At 35.8% G+C, this 20,926-nt stretch overlaps 1 protein-coding gene across 1 annotated transcript in view; it reads right to left on the bottom strand.

Moving 5' to 3' along the window:
- Itgbl1 (integrin subunit beta like 1) overlaps positions 1 to 20,926 on the bottom strand; it is a 266,884-nt gene that overhangs the window by 102,802 nt on the left and 143,156 nt on the right. Inside the window, exon 7 of the mRNA XM_031361717.1 lies at positions 19,630 to 19,776. Coding sequence (XP_031217577.1) covers positions 19,630 to 19,776 — 147 coding nt within the window. The remainder of the gene's footprint in view (positions 1 to 19,629; positions 19,777 to 20,926) is intronic.

Here is a 20,926-nt window from a genome sequence, read left to right as displayed (position 1 = left end):
AAACTCTGCCTGTTTGCTTGCATGCCATAGTTATCAATGAATAAAAATGCTCCTCTCCATTTCTCTTGGCTCTATTGTTTTGCTGCATTGTTTCAGCCCTTGACCTGAGAGCACACACACACATCTACACTGAAGTCTGTGCTGCTGCTCTCTTATTTTTGTCTGATCCAGGATTTGAGGATAAGCTACCTAACTTTCCCTCTTCCTTATTCCAATTATCCCCTCAAACCTTAATTTGTCATTGCTGACACACTCATTCCCTTTGACTAAGATAAAAATCCACCTTTCCCCAAGAGAAGTCCAGAGAGTTTTAAAGAATTGAAGCAGCTTTCTTTTTTGTATTATCTTTTCTCCAGTGCTTAAAGTCTAGAAGCCTCTTGCTTCCAAGGTCTTATGAAGAGATGGACAAGAGCATTTTAAAATGTGGAAGAAAGATGTTCAAAGGTGGGAACTCATTTCAATGAGTATGCAAGGATCACCTCAGGCTTAGCAAAGATCCTGGCTGGATCAGCTTCCTTATCCCTTTTTAAATGAAAGAAAAATCATTGGGAGTACTCTAGTTCCACATTTTTAAACTAAAAGTTTATCTTTTGTGGACTGTGAAACTAAGCCTCAAATTTATGTCTTCATCTTGGTAGAATATTTGCAAGGGATTCAGATAAGAAGGAGCATTCTATGTAACTAACAAAACAGATGCACTGAAGACCAAGGGTAAATATTTCTGGACTTAAAAAAATGTTTTTGTCAGCTGATAATTTGACAAATATCTCCACTCATACACATGTTCATGGCATGGAAGGATGCCCAGGCTATGGTCAGCCTAGATAAAGGTTATCAGAGACACTTTGCTCTGAAGTGCTCAGCCCAATGCTTGATAGTAACATCACCATTATGTCAGGATGTGAGATGTTCGCAGCTATAGATAGACCCCACCTGGAACAGGGACAAAGAAAACCTGATGAACATCACCTGTTCCACTTTGACAGATGTTTGGCTTACTGTTCTGTTGAAATGTTAGTAACAGTTGAGATGGAGAAAGTCACTCTTCTATACTTTGGGTATATCCCCAGGTATTTAAAAGTATTTTTCTCACCATTGTAACACAATACCCGATAGTAGAAAAATTATAGGAAGGCAGAGTTATTTTGACCCATAGTTTCAGTCCATCACAGTGGGGAAAGCTTAGTAGAGTTTCTTAGCAGCTGAAGCATATAGAGGAAGCTCCCCTCACATTATTGGATCAGGAAAGGTGGTTGAAAATGTGTTTGGGCCAGTACCCTTAAAACTATCTTCAGAGTCCACTTTTGTCCACCCTGTATCACACCAGCAAATTCTACATCAAGCAGCAATACCAGCCTGAAACTGGTGTTCAAGCACAGGCGCATGTGGAGGAAATTACACATTCAAATCATAACTTGTAGATGAGGGAAAAATATGTGTTCAACCGTGTGCAACACAGAATTACAGAGACAAGAAAACTCACACAATACTGAGATCTTATAATTATGTTCATGGGTAATTTAAATAAAATAATAGATCCAGTGATGGACTAATAGTACATATTATGCTTGGTCAAAATACCTCAAGATGAAACCATTAAAAATAATGGATCATGATTATATTACAATGTCCAGTAAGTGAAAATGTAAGATATAAAGTAGTGTTTAAAAACTAGTTTCCATTATTTTAAAATAATTCAAGGAGAAAATCAAGATGAAATTTACACCCCATTTAATCTCTATATGTATTTTTGGATGTTTAAAATTAATAGTAAAAGGAATAATCTTTCAACACCATTTTTAAGAATTTATATAAAAATTTCAAAATATACAATTCATTAAAAAACAAACTACGTTTATATTCTGTGCATTATACCAAAGATGGATTTCAAAGGTCACTGTACTTGTTGCCTGTTACTATCACAAGTTACTATAATCTTTGTGACAAAGCAATTTCAAATATACTACTTTCAATTTTCCAAAGTAGAAGCTTAAATTGGTCACAGTGGAACAACTGGTCTCAGTTGAGGCAGCATTAGCACCTAGGAAAGCCTGTATCTGCTTTGGAAATCAAGGGGTGAATCTGGACCCTTATTTTATTTTATTAATTAATTGTGTGGTGAGTGGGTTTTCATAACCTCTCAGCATGTGCAGAAGGCAGAGGCTTCCTGGTGTCTTCTGTATCATGGTTCATCTTTCTCCTTCTAGACAGGTTCTCTCATTGAATCTGGAACTAGACTAGCTGCTAGCAAGCCCTGCTATCCTCCTGTCCTCCCAACCCTGCAGCTCTTCATATGGGGAGTCAGGATTTGAACTCATGCTTCTACAGAAAAGATTCTTACCCACTGCTCCAGCCTTTGGTTTCTTGCTTTTAAAACTTGACATTTCTGCGATTCTTAGCTCTTTGGTCTTCAAAGTCAGTAAGATAAAGTTAAGATCTTTTCATTTGAGTCACCTTTTCTCCCTTTCCACATACATAGTCCCTTGTGAATTTTTGGGCACTTTTAGTAATCCAATATAACCTTTTGATTGACAATCACAGTTGTTCCCTGTCATATAATCCAATATATTACATATTCTAAAGAGTGGAACCCAGCCATCTTTAGATAACTATTATTCATTTTACCACAACCATTAAAGATTGAACTTTGATTATTTCATTGATTAATATAATCCTTTGCCTATAAATATGATAACAAGGTACAAACTATCTTCCTTACACCAAAGGAAGGTATGCTCTACATGTGATCAAAGATTCTCAAGAACAGTGCAGTTCCAGTAAACTTCTAAAGAGTATGAACCATTTTATGCTCAGAAGAGTTCTTTGAATTACATGATCTTACATCAAACTGCTCTGACCCAATTGCTAGGAAAACAGAACATAGAACTTCACTATTCTTCAGTTTAGGCACATTTTATTGATTCGAAATTGATTATTTGGTTCAGTTTTCTAATCAGTGTTTTCCAATAAATTTATTTTAAGTTTTCTTTTCCTTCTTTGAGCTGCCAGGGAAGAACCTCTTATCTGTCTTAGAAAACATAACCTGAAGATTTGTTAAATTCTCCCCCTTAGAGAAATACCCAGATGTAGGAGGCCAAAGTAAAATCAAACTGCTGAAAGAGTAGAAACATGTGTGCCACTGTTGAATGTGTGCACGTGTGAATAGATGCATGATAGAAGGACTAGAGAGAATGACTGTAAGTTATTTATATCCCTCTCCATTTATGGATCTGATGACTAACACAGATCATTTGCTTGTTTATGGTCACCTCAATTGGTATTCTTCACTTTCATTCTGAACTACAGTAGATGCTGTATAATTTTGTATGTGACCAAGATTGTAAGTAATGACAATTAAAAATACAATCAAGAATGGTAGTTCCTTCGGACTACAATCAAAGAACAATTTTTTTAGATGTTCAAAATGGGGCTTCCTATTAGAATAATCTGGTAGCATCAAGCCTCATGCATATTATTATCTTTAATAACAGCCTCCTGGATGACTTCTATATGGATCAGGCACAAGATATCATTTCCCTTGCTATAACCACTTTATGGCATAGAAATCAAACCCTCAGCTTCAATCAGAAAGCATAAGAAGTACATGTATAAAGTATAAAGAGGGATAATAATAATAACCCAAATGATATATCCAAGAATGTTGCAGAGAGATCCTGTTGACATCTTTTATTACCATTGCAATAAATTAAATTAATGAATAAGTAAATGAATTCATTCACTTGAACAAGTAAGTATAAGCCCAGAAGATAGCCTATGAACTAATTTAAAACACAATGAACTACTAATGCTGGTTCATGACCCATGAGTCCATCTGTACTGCCATTGCTGAGGTTATGTGTCTATTGAAAATTATATTTAACTTGGACATATCCCACATATTCCCAAGATTTCTGAAACATGCTCTAGCCAAAGGTAAAGCACTAATAATACAGCTTAGTCTTTATTAGAAATAAGTTATAGAATAGGTAATTATATAGTAATATAAGCATAATAAACATCAATTATTTTATTAGTGTGTATATTTTAAAGAAAATTATTTATTTCTATCATAAATTGTTCTTATTTTCTTAATATATTTAAAAAATCAGGTTATATTCATGTGAGTATCTAAAACTTCATCTTTTAGTAATGAGAAGCACAACTTTTTTATATGTAACACTGACACCAGAAACCATAAAGGACAGTGAAATATCTTCTCCATGAACCGACTAGATGTTACACAAAACTTGTCTACTTCAGTTGTGCCTGGGACAAGCCTAAAAACCTGATCACAGAACTGAGGCATACACTTCAAAAGGAGTCAACCTCCTGAGGTAGTCAGTCACTGACATTCTCCTAACCCAGAGGTGTTCCAGATTGATCTCTGCTATAATCTGTGGAGAGATCTGTGTGCTTTCTTTATTCAGGCATAAAGGTACCCTAAGAAATATTTCGTTATCGCTAACACTGAGATTGAACATTATTTCCTGGCCTCCACAGTGTTTCAATAATCCTAATAGATTTTCTAGCTGTAATTAGCTTGGAATTTTTACTAAGAAGCTGTCTTACCAGTCAGGGTGTCTCAAAAGTTAGAGATAGCAGCTAGGCACAAATCATCGGAGCAGTTCCACAAAGTTAGAGATAGCAGCTAGGCACTTATTATCAGAGCAGTCCCACACAAGGCAGAATTGTTTTACTGACTAGAGAGAAGTTATAGGGCTTCCCTCACTGATTATTTACGTTACAGCCAAGGAATGCTAAAATAAGACCTTCAGCTGCTTGCCTCAGACAGACCCTGAGAGTTTATCTTGGGGCTGCCAGAACAACCCAGTCCGAAGAATGACACCACTGCTCCTCCTTGCACCTGGCTGCTTGTTCTCACTGACCTTGATGTAGCCATCTCCTGCCTACGTGACTTCTGTAGTTTGCCCTGTTCTCTGTATACCATATAAGCCTGATTTCTACTTTGTACAAATTACATTCAGAATCTGCACTACCTTGTGCTGAGTCTGTTTGTCATTTCTTCGCCAACGCCTTGTCTACCTGACTAGGACCCTGTTCCCCCCAAGGGTTGAGGGAGGCCCAGACTGGCCGGCCTGTGGCAACTAGAAATTGACTTGTTTCTTCTGCCTGAAACTTTATGGTATTTCCAATGATCTGAATATAGCCTATATATCCCAGGATATATAATCCAATAACCTGGGAGTTACTCTATGCTTTCAATCTAGCATTAAAACTTGAATCTTGTACATATATTTTTAAAAGAGAGGATCAAAATGTATCTACAATGGTAGATTTTATGAAGTATTTCTAAAATTTCATGTTATTTGCATAATTTACTAATTTAGTTCATAATCAATATGATAAATAATTAGAACTTACCTATATCAAAATATGTTCCTTCATAATTTGATGTGATACTGAAGTATCTACATTCATGCTGTGTTCTCACAATCAGTTATATTTGATTTACATTAAAGGTCCTTTTACAATCAGTAAAGCAAAACCATGGGCTCTTTTTCCGTAAAAGTACTGGGAATTGTGTATAATATATATGTTCCATGTGTAAGTGGCTTTCATTCCTGGTACATATTTTTTAATGTAACATGAATTCAAGTTAAGTATCATTGGTAAAGGATATTTAAAAAAATCTTTATCACAAGTTATTGTGTCCAAGAAATCATCTCACAAATCAGCAAGCAGGAAAATATCCATGAAGACTCAAATCAGTTATAAAGGTTTAAGCAATTAAAGATAATGAAAGGGCAATTTCCTGAAACATGCACCTTTAGCATCATGTCCAGATGTTTGATTATCACCCTGGGAATCAATTTTAAGATGTAGAATTCTTGTCCTACTTTAGTTTGGTCAACACTGGGTTCTATTCCAGTATATGCCTTTACTGATTATATAAGTTTTTCTTTTCCTTTCCATACCTTATGATGAAATATAAAAATTATCTTTCCACTTCCTCCAAAAATAAATATATGACTTGTCCAGACCTCCCTCACCTGCTCTCTGAATGATCTAGGCATTGATTACTGTCCTCCTCAGCACTATAGCCTAGGATTCTCATACCTTCTACTGATGATGAGGATGATGATGACAATGATAATAATTATGATGATGAGTGCATGTTCCATGCTGTACCTAATGCAATTTTACTGATTGTATAAATCATTTGAGCTGTGTTGAGAACTGAATGTGAAATGTCCTTCATTGGTCCATGTGTTGGGACACTTGGTGCATAGTGGGTGGTGCTGTTTGTGAAGGTTGTAAAACCTTTAAAAGTTAGAGCCTGGCTAAAGGAAGTATGTCCCTAGGAGTAGACTTTGAGATGTTATACCATCATTCACTTCTAGTTCTCTCTCTACTTCTAGATTGGCCATTCAATATAATATCCCTGCCTCATATTCCTGCCACCATACCATCTCATCCATAATGGGCTGTATTCCCACAGAACTGTAAACCAAAATGCATCTTTCCTCATTTGTGATTTTTGTCACTAAGTGTATTTTATCATAGCAATGGTAAAGTACTTAAGGAAAGACTGAGTGATTTAACAACATAAAAAGAAAGTTGAAGCATGTTCAAAACTGTGACAAAGAGACACATATTTTCTAGCTAAGAAATGACATTTTGTTGATACGTCTTTACATGTAAGAATGTCCAGCTAGCACATTAGAACCTCTTTTATGAGAGCACTAATGTCATTTATAAGGAGTCTACTATTGTGACTTAACTACCTTTGAAAGGTCCAGATCCTGGGACCATCACCTGGGCAGCTGGGTTTGAACACATGAATCAGTTGGGACAGAGACAATCATTCAGAGCACAGTCAAGCACATCGCTCAGTACAGAAATTAGCACACAGTAGATTAGAAATTCATACTCTTTTATAAATACCTGGGGTAGATATAGGCTTGATTTCCACTAACAGAGTCTTGTAGGTTGTTGAATATATCTTCCATAAGATGTATGCCTATTCTAGACTTTAGAATGTGATGTTATTGGGAATTGTAATTGAAGATGTAATTAGTTAAGGATATAAAGATGAACAGGCCTGAATTTAGTTTGGTTTATAAATCCTTTAAATCCTATGATAATGTCTCTATAGTAAGAAAGAGAAAGAGATTAAGAAAGAGATTCATACCAAAATGGGTATGGAAACCAACCCAGTAAACAATAAGGATTTAAGTAATAACTGTTCTGCCATCTATCAAGGAACATCAGGAACCAACTCATGGTAGAAAAAGAAAGGAAAGAAGGCAGGGATCTTCATTTTACTTTGTAGAAGGATTGAGTTCTCTTAATTTCAGATTCACTATCTCTAGAATTGTGAAACAACAAATTTATGTTACTGCTATCAAATGTGTTTCTCCTTATTTCAGCATCTCTAGGAATGGCTCACAGAGGTGAGCTGGAGTAGACCAGAAGTAGTCAACTGCAACTCAGAGGGAAGAGTGTACCTTGGAGATAGATAAACCTAGGAGATTATAAGCACAGACAAGGTTTCTGGGCAGGCATCTGAGGACAAGCAGGGCTCCTCCAGGATATTCTCTTCCTTGTACTGGTCTCATGTAGCCTTTGAACAATGTGCCCTGATACCACTGCTAGCCCAAAGTAGGTTAACTGCTCCCATGAGCACAGGGGATCAATTCTAATTAATGTCTCATGCTGTCTACAAAAACCACACTAAAAAAAAATAAGCTATGAAGCCGACACATCCTTAGGCAAGCAGCTAATCAAATGCAGTGGGTGGGCAGTGAACATCCTTAAGTAGATTGTTAAATTCAACTACTCATATCTTTGACTAAAGTGATGGCGAATGTGTTCAGTCAGAATTATCCACAAAATTTCAGTTTTATTAACAAGAAGAAATTATGTCCTCATTCAAAACTTGAGAAAATAGAGAGAGAGTAAAAAATACAGAGACAGAAATTAGCTTATGAATGTATACAAGAGAAAACAGAATATTACTAATAAATATTACCATGGCTATTTTACTAACCACATACTTCTGTTCTACAATTATCTCTAAGAAAATCCAAAGTGTTTTTTTCTGGCAAAACAAACAAACAAACAAACAAGGAAAAGACAACCTTTTAGCTCAATTACTTTCTGTTTGAGCAAACTATCATTACCCTGTATATATATGTTGTCAGGATTATAATGTGCCTGACTATTCATTGTTCAATATTCTCCTTGTTTTGATGTGTTTCTGTCTCTGTCTTTGTCTCTGTCCCACCTTTTTCTTTCCCATTCCCCTGACTCACTACATATTCAATGAATCATGAGAAAAAAAATCCCAGAAGATGTTAAAGTCCTGTGCAACATTTAAGCACTCCCTTAAGTCCCACCAGCTCAATCTAAAGTAGGGCAAACACTTCAGCACCATCCAGTGCAGCCAGCTTGTGCCCACTACACAACTCTGCAGAGCTATGTTTCTTAATAGAGGTGCATAGTACAGTCACTCAGGGAACTATAAAAGTCCTCGATGGCCAGAAAGCACAACAGACTTAGCAGACTGGCCCAAAACTTGGCCCTGGCATCTGAAGACTACTTTTGCAAACACCAAGGCCTCACCCTTTATGAGTTTTCTTCAGACAAAAATTCTCATCACCTAGTAATTATCCAGAAAGTTTCTATCACTTGAGTCTGAAATTTTTGCAAAATATCTTTTTCTGTATCCTCTTGCCATCTCCCCTTCATTCTCCATTGGTCCTCTTTAGAAAGGGCTTGATGTTCATTCTGTCAAGTAATCTAGATTTGCTTCAATTACTTGCTTTTTGTTTCTTTGCCTGATATATACTAGGCATCTATGACATTAGTTGCCATATATGTTCTTTTCTCTAATTAGTATCTCATATAGTTGGACACTAATCAACTTATGATGGCTGGAAAGATGATTCGTGGATGAGAGAATGTGGATCTTCTTTCCTCTAAATTCTATGTCCTTGATGTCATGGGCAAAACATGTACTTGCACTCTTGTAATTGCACCTTACAATTCCAGTATTAGTTTGAAGTTTGCATAGAAATTTCATGAGAATTGTTTAATTGTAGCTACAATATCACCTTAGAGGAAAGGAAACACCAGTTAATAGAATGCTATTTTGAAAAAGAACAAAATCGAGGTGCCCAAATATCAAAAATGAAAAAAAAAAAACTGCCTAGGTTCACAAAACAATAGAGAACAAGTATTCTTAGAGGGCATAGTGCCGGGCATCCTACGCCCACATTCTTGCCACCTTTCAAGTAAACATCATTAGGATTGTAAGCAGCTTGTATAGGTTATACACTTGCTATGGAGGAAAGATACAATAGTAGTAGTATGATCCAGTTGTTTGTTTTACCCGAATTGAAAATAGACTTCTGCAGACAATGTTTACAAGGTTCCCCAGTAAGAAGCTGGAGTCACAACCATTAGTAAGGAAAATAAGGACGTTGTTGTAGCATTTTCTCTGTCCAATCACAATAAGGCAAAGACAGGTCTGTCATTGGACAGGAATAGGGAGGCGGAGCTAGAAGTTTAGGAGTGAGGTGGTCTGAAGTCAGAGTAAAGCAGGAGAATCAGCATGGAGGCAGACAAACAGGAAGATGATCCAGACTCTGAGTGGTTTTGAACAGCTACAAGTAGATAAGTTTTTTACAAGGTTAGAATAATTGAGTTAATACATTATCTTTATCATTTGGCTCTGAAATTATTGTACTGGCATCTTGTAAATTGTGATCTTATTGATATATAAACCTGATTGATAATTAAGCCTTAAGAGTCATGTTTCTATCGAGTAGCTAGGCACTAGATGACTGATTATAGGGTGTGTGGAGCATTGCATGTAAGCGAGATGTTCTTGCTAGCTGGGAGAGGATAGCAGGACCCACCGGGACATAGTGATGTGGCTAGCAAGTACCGGCACTAGAACAATAATGTGGTCTGGAGGTGCAGGAGAGTATGAGGGGTGGTCTTTTTTAATATTTCCCGCTACAGGACGTCATCAACATATACTGTATCATACCCCATGCAAATTTATAATCCTTCCAAGATCTTACTTGCTAGTACGCATGGCCTGAAGACTGAAATCCCTCTGGACTTATCTCTTTATATAATAAAATTATCTGGAAGAAAGTGTCTGGATAGGAGCACGAATTAGGTCACTTGAGTTTTGTGGTTGTCTCTTCTATAATTGCAATAAACTATACTCAAGAGTATAAGTTCTGGGATTCTGTCTCCTCATCAGAATGGAAATGCTTACTCACATTGACCACACACAGTCTTCCTGAAGTATATCTAGAGGCAGAAGCCTAAGAAGCTTTTCAAGGTACCAGTGCAGAATTTTTTTTTCATCTCACATTCTCAAGAACTTTGATTACTATCATATAATACATATTTTTGAGTGAAAACCTGTCAAAGTTGTTAACATGCTTGTCAAAGACTGCATGGGACCTTGGGATACTTGTTGTTTCATCTCTGGAACTACCTAAGTCTTACAACTCTGGATGCTGCACTATGCCAGACCATTTGGTATTATTTACCAGAACCCACATTGCATGAATATTATGAATAGTAATGAGGCTAAAATTATTTAAAATCTTAAATAGGAAGCCAATTCCCCTTTCCTTCCTCCAAATAAAAGGCACCACACAATAAATAAATATTTATGGGAAAGCAAAGTCTCATCTATCTTGTTCCATTCCAAATGAAAGGGTGTTTCATAAAGGAATGCAAAACAAATACTTGGTAAAAGACAGAGACTAGAAGCACATGTGTTTGAGAGACATGATCTCACAGCAGAGGGATGAAGGATGAGGAATGGTTGTGAGCTCTCAGTCCTTCTATCTGGCTATGCAAGTCTGGGCTTGGAGCTAACTTTGAAGATGAGCAAGAAGTAACAAGCAGGGGTCAATGGAAGCAGTAATACAATCTAGGGGTCCAAAAATGAGAGCACAGAACTAAGCTCACACATAGCATAGAACAGCAAAAGACAAGGAAAGCCAGCATATGGGCCGACATAAGCTATTTTAGCTTATGGTCTGGTAAATTTGTACTTCTATGATGGAAGATCCAGATTAAGTTACATGCAGCTCAAGCTCATGCCAGTGTCTAAGTATCTCACACAAAGGAAGGATTCTTTGGCTTCCTATTTAAGATTTCAAATAATTTTATGATCATTATCATTCATAATATTCATGCCCTGTGGGTTCTGGTAAATAATAACAAATGGTCTGGCATAGTACAGCAGTGAGACTTTTAAGGCTTCGGCAGTCCCAGAGATGAAACAGCATCCCAGAGATGAAACATATTGGAGATGTTATCTCCTATATGTAGCTAGGTCTCTCAAAATACTAATCTGACTTCCAATAAATAGAGTTACTATCTCTTCTCTCGTTCTGTGTATATATGTGTGTGTTTGCATGTCTTTTATATGTGTACCTATTGATTAAATCTATGGTCTTGAATATTCTAGGCAAGTATACTCCACTGAGCCACATTCCCAGTTCCTTTCTTTACAAATTATTTTTAATTTACTTATATTTTAAAAATAGGTTTTCACTAAGTTGCTCAGCAAGAGCTTCAAGTTGCTCTATAGTCGAACAGGTCTTGAACTTGGGATCCTTCTGCCTCAACCTGCCAAGTAGCTGTGATTAACACACATGTACCACCTAGCTAATAGTTGTCATATTAATACACTGCTTATGTTGTATGTGCTTTTGTTCACATAACTGTCAGCAGACAAGATGATATAATATGAAATGTAGGAAGGAAGAAGAGGAGCTACTTAATTGTGTTGTTTGTGGATGGATTTGGACATTGATAGCCGGAGTGACCTTTGGTATTTTAACAATGATGCAATAAATGGAATCTTGGTGTTTCAATACCAACATTAAACTAAATGATAAAACTAAATCACAATGTGAATTTTTCTTAATAGCAAGACCCTAAGAGAATTTAACAGACCCCTAGATAGTATGATAATATGTTCTCATATACTCCAAAATTGTTATTTCTGATTCATCTTCAAAGTGAGCTCTAATCCTGGACTCACATAGCTAGCCAGAGGGACTGAGCATACACATACAAAATACAGAGAGAGAGAGAGAGAGAGAGAGAGAGAGAGAGAGAGAGAGAGAGAGCTTTGTAAAGTGAGCTTTGCTTTCTTTGCCTCCAATCTTTCAGAACTTGGGTCATATTCTCTCTTTTATCTGATGTCAAATGGAAGTTGGATTTCTGTTTTTTCCTTGTTTGTTTGGTTTTATGTGTATGTCATTATTTTGTGTATTTGACTTGGGGAAATTGCTTGTGTGCAGAGGTCACAGGACAACCTGCAGCAGTAACGTCTCTTTGCACCAGGAACTATTGGCCATTGATGGCTGCTTGGGAAATGTTGATTTTCTTCAATGATGCAGCCACTGAGAGCCTAGTTATGCTCTAGCAGATGGTCTCCAATCAAGCATACTGGAGTATTTAAACAGATAGGGAGCCAGTACATGATGTCTGGTGGAAAAGAAAATGATCAGGATAATAAGAGATGGCATGAGATACAAGCATGAATTTTAAATAAAATATTAAAAATACCATATTTCCTTCAACACTTGTGTTTATCATTTACCATTTGTTATATATCACAAGAGCTTAACACAGGGCATTATAATTTATCTTATAGAGGCATAAAAAGGAATTATTTTAGGATTTATAAGCCATATAGTTTCTGTGCCAACTACTGAAGCTTACCTTAACAGTAAAGAGGTAGTAGCCAATGTAAACAAGATGATGACTCTTTTCAATAAATCTTTCTTTACAAAGCAGAGTCTCAATCCACTAGATCTCATTGCCTCACCCCTGGCTTAGGTAATACATAAAAAGTCAGATAATCAAATAAATGCTAGATTGATTTGATTTACAAGCAATAAAACTGAACATATGATTCATCTGCTGCCTGTGCTAAAGACTACATTGTCTATTGAATTTTTTAAATTCATTTTGCAAACCCAACACAATGATTGGGCTATTAATTTTTAATAACTTTGTGTGTATCCAAGGAAGGGAATCATAGGGTCCAGACCGCTGGATGACCTAAAGCTTAAACAAAGAAATGGCACTCTGCCACATTGATTTTCTATTAAAAAGAACATATATTGAGGCTGGAATGTCCTCAAGAACGTGACTGATAATCAGATGAGATTTTACCCCCTAAAAACAGCTAGCTTTGCCCATTTATAAAATATAGAAAACAACTTCCATAGAACCGCAATCAAGACCCCATTATGATTTTAGTGTATTCCTACAAATAAATATGTAAATATAGTAACAGAGTGGTCTTGGCTGTTACATGTTTCATTTTAAGCTTGCTTAAAGAAATTGGAATTGTATTACTGTCCAATTTTCTATTTCCATTTCAAATAAGTTTTGACAATATTTGCTACAGTCTTCCCTAAAAATTTTTCTTAGCCAGAGAATTTCACGGATTTTCCATTTACCACATGAAAATGATTTGTAATGCAATAAAAATATCTATTTATTTGAATCAATTTTTATTTTTGGTACAAAAAAATTATTCTGGCGCCATAGATAAAACATTTAAACAAGATTAGTGGCTGGAACTCTTACAGAAAAAAAAATGTTCAGTGTGTCTTACTTGGTAGTGGTACAATTTTAGAGGATATGGATTAAGAAAACCTCAGATAATTAAAAATACTATGTTTGATATTTGTTTAGTAAAGTATTTGTGATGGTTAATGCTCATTGTCCAGGTGATTCAGAATCATCTAGGAGATTGGTGAGCCACACTGACGAATCTGTTTATGAGGGTGCTTCCAAGAAAAAGTCAAGGGAAGATATATCCCAAATATCACCCATTCTGTGGGTTAAGCTGGTAATAAAAGGGAGAAAGAACAAAGCTGGCTTAACTCTGGTTTTCACTTTTCCTGCTTCCTGACTACTGTGAACTGCATGGCTCTGCTGTGATATCTCTCTATGATGGATGGAGCTCTTAGCATAAACTCCTCCTCCTTAAGCTCTTTCTGTCTGACATTTCTGTCACAGAGACCTATTACAATGTTTTACACTATATTTAAACCATGAAAGTATGCTTTCTAATAACTTCTTTTCCTTCCTGTTGTTTAATAGAGGGAAAGGCACGACAAAAAAGATAAGGGATGAAGAATATAAATAATGTTCATCTGGGAAGGGGGTCCTGAATAAACACTTTATCTTGTATTCAACATGGGTCTTTTCTAATCTTTACAGAACTTGGTTTTCAGGGACATACATTATGACTTCATTTTAATAAATGACAATTTATAATTTGACTGAGAGACCCAATTATGGATTTGTCGAACCTTTCAAGTGGACTACCATTTATGAGCACCTTCACCTGGGTCCACTTTTATGAAGTTATACAGCATCCCAAAAGAAATTCACATACTTTTTGAAAACATAGGAAGAAGCCTGACAACATCAGCTATGGTTTTTGTTAGGTCTTAATCTTTTCCTTTCTGGGGTATCCTTAATCATGTTACAATATATAATAATTATATTCCCAAAGTTTCATTAAATATAGAATACATGCATAGGTTAAAGCTGGTTAATGAGTTCTTCTGGGTACAGAGAAAAAATAATAAATAGGCTTCTTTCTGCCTGGATACCACAGAATGTATCACTACATAGTAACTGAGCACCTAAAACACAAAATAGTATTACAAGTTCAGTGTGCTTAGCATTGCGCAGAAACTTCCCGGGTAGTCCACAATTAATTTATCATTGCCGTCATTATGTTCCTTATAAAAATCCAGATTTTGCCTTCTGACCTCAGTTTCCACTCCCCTTTTATTTCCTATCCACTGGTGAACACTGGGAGTGTTAAATACAGAACCATCTCTCCAGATGAAGCAGACCTAAGAAGTATGTTTGTTAGAGCTGTTTCTTCTTTATCCTTAACTACAGTTCATTGAGACTAGATTTGAAATGGCACCATTTAGTGCCTGCTATTCCAGTGTCCCTGAGCACTTATTTGTACAACAGTGTTTCAGAGCACTCAAATGGAATAAACTGGGCTCTATTTGCTCTCTTTAAAAGTTCTGGTAGAAACACAACTGAGCCTTTGTCACTTGCCACTCAGTGAACTCCCTAATGCAGTTAACTTACAGAATCATAATTAGGCAACAGAGTAAATATAATCAAAGACACTACATCTGGTATGCTGCTTAATTGAAAATGTTTGGAGGATTTCTAATATTGTAACCTTGTGTTTCAAATAACACATCTGTAAACATGGATTTTTCAAAGGAATGACTCAAGCCACATGACATACAAATTGTATAGGTTTTTAAAAAAGCAATTTTCATGGGTGCTACTCTGATAAATGAAGCAAGAAAACTTGAAGCTGTGGTTTTCTGGTAAAAGAGAGATAAATTGTGACTTCAATTGAAAAAAATCTACAGATGGTGAGAATGTGACATGCTATTACTCTTTGAAATGTGTTCCCTTGGTAGGGTAATTGAAAAACACTTGATTAATTCATTAATTAAAGCATACTAATTCATAAAAATGAGGATACCATTTCCATTTTCTAGATGATAAAACATGAAATAAAATGAGGAGATATTATATGACATGTAAATAAAGAAAATATCTAATAAAAAGAACTATTTTCCACATATCATTTTTCTTACATTTTGCACCATTTCACATAAAAGTATGTGTTTATGAATGTCCAAGGAATGAAGTCAGGAGAATTTTAACAACAGTTCTACTGAAAGAGAACCAAAGAGCAAGGAATCCAAACAGAATGCACAGGGGACAGAGATACAAGGACAATGTGCAGGTGATGACCAAAGACAGCAGACACTGCAGACACACTGTGAATAGTAATGCCCACAGATAGATAATTTATTTTGATGGTTATAGAAGACAATACAAGGAATTTGATAAATGGTGGAAGTTTATAACACAAACAGCAAAATACATGTGAAAGAGCTTTTTAAATTATCTCTATTGGTGGGCAAGAAGATCCTTTCTTGTGTTCCCAGTAGGAAAGTTGATTAGTACATTTTTTTTCTAAAGAATATAAATTGTTTGGCCATATTTTTACTCAAAGGACTTAAACTATTTTCATTCTTTATCCCACATATAAGAAGTAGAACTAAGGATTAATGTGCACATTCTGCTCCAAGAGTGTACTTTATGGCATCAGATAGAATAAACAGCCATAATATTTATAAAAATGATTATTTTGCTACATCCAAAAAATCATGTGCAACTGTGTAAATAGACAATAATTTTCAAGTTTATCACTATAACAAAAGCCCATTTAGTGTGTATTGTTTAGCAAATTAGCATGATAAAGAATTAATCTATTTTAAATAATAGCTCTGGAGTTCAGAGCACTTCATTAAGAGATTACATGAAACTCACAGGCCTGGAACTTACCATATAAACAAGCAAACTATATATACTTTTTACTATATAAAATAAACACTTCAAGTTTCACTTCACTTATTTTCAATCAGAATAGCTATATTTCTCCCAATTTCTTTGTGTTTAAGGGAAGTTACATTGAAAATGCATTTAGCAGGATTTTTTTTTTTACCAATTCCTCTATTCAAGTAGGTCACATAACTGTATTTATTTTGATTTAGGTATTGTAACTGATAACACACATAGAGTTAAAAAACGTAATCATTTGAACAGCCATCTGTTCATGTGTATGTGAAATTTTGTTCTGATTATTTATTTATTTTGTCCTAGTTGTATTTCCTAAAGTTTGATTGGAGAAAACTGTATGAAATAGGAGTTTGCATAGAATAAACAACATGCCCCAAATGTCAGTTACTCAAACAACTGGAGTTTTCATCCACATTACACACCATGAGAGACTCAGCAGAGCTGACTGCTAAATACCATCACTCTGAGACCCAAGCGAAGGGACCAGAATCTGACTCTAGTACATCTGCAGGAAGGATGAAATGCCTCCTTCAATGCTTCTCAAGCTTCTGCTTTGAAGGAGTAAGCATTATCAATAATGATAAAACTGCAGTTCTTTTAACTAAAGAGTTAAAAACTCATGTGTAGATTATCATAAGATGCTTTCATATTTCTTAATACAGAACACAAATGTAAAAAATAAAAAAAGTGACCTCCCACTGCTACTGAGAAGTAAAAACCAAGATGAATAAGCTTATGAAAACATCAACTACAGAGAAAACATCTAGTTGGATGAAGTCATATCTAGAGACAATAGAGACTAGAAATCAATAGTATTTAAAAATCCTCAATCCATTCAAGAATTCAAGGATCTCAATCGTTGAGACAGAAGGATTCCATGTACTCATCACCATCAAAAAAAAAGTAATATGATTTAATTTTTGTAGGACATACCTAGAATATTCTACCAGGGGATTCTACCCCAGTTTGTGGGCTGATGAGACTCTCAAGATTGAGAAGTGATGGTGCTTGTAATTGTTTTCTTTACTCTTGAAATCACAGCTGTGGTGCGTATTCATTCAAAACTGCAAAACTAACACTTTCAAAGCTTTCCTATGAGATGCTTGCTTCATACATCCCACTAGCTATCACAAATGTAGCCCCACAGGAAAGTAGAGTGACCTGACCACTGATTTAAATGATGGATGGACTATCGCATCTTGGTTTTCATTCTCAAAATACCATGCGGGAAAATTCACCCACCAATACCTCCATCTCTCTTAAGGAACCTGGGGATTGTAGATTTATACAGTGCTTGTAGAAGCTTAAGCAAATTCATGGTTCAGACAGGTTATTCATACATATTCAACATCAACATATATTTTAACTATTTTCTATTCCTCTAAAATGGTAGCTAAGGGGTGATCCTTGGAAAAGATGGGAAAACAATAGGTATTAGACACCAAACCTACTACTCATAGTTTACTAAAAATTAACATATAATTCCACAATAATTCCCTTACAATTGTTCTGTGTACTAGAGTCTAGACAAATAAAAAGCCACCAGCACATACATACATTGAAAGTGAATCTTGAGGTGGAAAATAGTTTGGGAAGTTTTCTTATTTTATCATTATATAATTTGTCATTTGCTTGTTCATGGTCTATTTATTTCTACTAGTAATAAAATTTTATATTTTGATGGCCTTATATAATGTGCATCTCTTAGATTTAAACAATTCTTTAAGACCTCAAAACACAGACTCAACCCTGTCTCTTGTTTGGGGCTTTATAGCAATAGCAAAATCTTAAATGGCTAAAGAAAAAACACCTGGAAAAGGGTTCTCAGAAATATAATCTGTTTTGATATAAAGTCACCTTTTATTTCTCTTGAGGTTTTTGCTTTGGAATCATCTCCATGATTATAAAGGGATATAATATATATAGTTTGATTATATATAAAGGGATATATAATATATATGGATAAACTATGCAAAGGGATAAAATATAAACACTTAGAATAAGTAACAGGAGCACTCCATGGACTAGCCTATGATATTCACTCCTGTCACAGAGCAGAATGTTGAAACTTTACAAGAGAAGATAGTGAGGTCATATCAGTACCTGGATAAAGACTGTAAATGTGGATGTGTAAATGTATAAATGAGTAAAAATTGTCTGATGGATAGGACAATTTCAACCCCTGAAAGTCCAGAAGCCTGACAGGGTTATTAATTACTACCTAAGAGGTCTCCTGTCTGGGTTATTGGTAGAAGGCAGGATATTCAGAAGTATCTCTGACATCAAAATTCTCTGACCCATACTCCACTAGCTTACTCATGATATGTATAGAACTAGTATTCACAACTGTAACATTCTGTGATTATATCTAAAGCACCAGGGTTTAAACACTAGAAGGTTAAACTTCATGCTATATGAACTATGTCTTATAAATAAAGCACATTAAAAAAACACAACAGAAAATCACATTTTTCATCTAAAATTCAAGGCCCTTCCTTGTTCTGTTCTAAACAACATTTCTAGTAGATTCTACAAACAGTTCTAAAAACATGTGTGAGATTGACATTGCTATTCTCAAGTGAGTTATGAATTCATATTCTTACTTTGATAGATCAAAAAGAATGTTCTTCTAGATAAGTTTTTTTCTTATCCTGTTTTTTTTTCATGATCTGAGAGAACAAGAACACACCCGAGGCTAAATGCCTTCCATAGAAGCAGCTTGTTTATGCATGTTTATACAACGCTTTTCAAAGTGAACAATACCCAATAAACAATGGTATTGGATTCTATAAATGTCAGTGGGCAATTAGATTCTCAAGTTCAGAAAGCTTTAAGCAAACATCTTAACTGTGCTTTTGTTGTTTTTAATATGTTGAACTGGAAGAAGCTAAACTGAAATTGAAAAAGACAAAGTAGAGAAAATGGTGTGTGTGTGTGTGTGTGTGTGTGTGTGTATACTCACATGAAGAAAAAAAAGACAGAAGACAAAAAAAAAGAGACAGATTTTCTTTGTCAAGGTACTTTTCCTGATCAGACTGTAGTTTATCAATTCTGAAAAAGCAACAATATTTCTTCTTTCAGAGATCTTAGGCACCATCTACATAAGGTGCCTGTATATGTGGGGGGGGGGGATTCATTTGACTCATACTATTAAAAAGCCATGATAAGACAAGTGGGTTCACTCACCCCTTCCAGAGCAAGGAAGATTAGAACGACCCTGGCACTTCTTGGCACTCTCCTCAGCTGACAATGGGCAGTTCCTTGGGTGCTCACATTTCTTCCCATACCAGCCTGCTCTGCAGTCACATCTTCCACAGTTACACTGCCCGTGACCTACATAGTAAAGAGGAGGGGGAGATTACATGAACATTATATAACCATAGTTTATAGCTTTTATTCTAAAAGTGACTGTCAGAAGATGTGTCAGGACCTTAATTTATACAGTATTAACCATTAAGGCAGAGAACCATCCTTTTCCTCAAAAATTTAAACAACCAATGTATGTGAATGGATCAAAAAGGACAAATAAAAGCAACAAGTATGGTTTAATAAGGTCTTTAATTAAATTATCAAATTCTAGATAAATGTGATTGTATTGGTCTGCTGGGAAGTAAGTGGATTATTTGATTGGTTTGGCAATTACTTCATGTGAAGGAGAACTATAGGAAATTGAAAACAATCATTTTTTTGAAGGATGTTTTTCTTTCTAATGAATCATTCAACTGATTTATATCTAGTTAAAAGAATTAAGGACCCACAAACTGACAACAAAGCAATAAAATCTTGAATTAGGGTGACTTCCCCCCACTCCCAAGCTTTATTAAAATATAATGTACACATAAAGAGGGAGTGATTGAAAACATCAAAGGGAAGGGACTGAATGATGTATCTGTATTACAATTTAAATTTTTAATTTATGAAAATGTATATATTGAGACCGGAGCAGCCAGCTGGGAGGCACAGGCACCTCAACTCCCAGGGGAGCCGCAGGGCAGCAGGGACAGGATCCTCTCAGCTTCCAAGTGACAAAGGAGGATCAGCATCCTTCTCTGCCCCTTCCCTGCAAGTGGAGGGCCTACCTCCAGGGAACACCTTAAGCCAGAGACTCGGGCAAGTGCCACCATTTTCTCTCTGGTGAGTTTCTAAGACCAGAGCAGCCAGCTTGGAGGAACAGGCCCCATGAGTCGCAGGTGACTTGCAGGGTGGCAGGGACAGGACAAGCTCTAGCCAGAGACACTAAGAACATCTAACACCAAAAAGCAAAAGATGGCTAAAGGCAAACGCAAGAATCCTACCAACAGAAACCAAGACTACTTGGCATCATGAGAACCTAGTACTCCCACTGCAGGAAGTCCTGGATATCCCAAAACACCGGAAAAGTAAGATTGAATCTTAAATCATATCTCACAATGCTAACAGAGGAACTTAAGAAGGACATGAATAACTCCCTTAAAGAAATACAGGAGAATACAGGTAAAGAGGT

This window comes from Mastomys coucha, unplaced genomic scaffold (assembly GCF_008632895.1).
Source record: "Mastomys coucha isolate ucsf_1 unplaced genomic scaffold, UCSF_Mcou_1 pScaffold9, whole genome shotgun sequence".
Classification (NCBI taxonomy): Eukaryota; Metazoa; Chordata; class Mammalia; order Rodentia; family Muridae; genus Mastomys; species Mastomys coucha.
The sequence above is the reverse complement of the archived record's forward strand: the minus strand, read 5'-3'. Positions and strand labels throughout refer to the sequence as shown.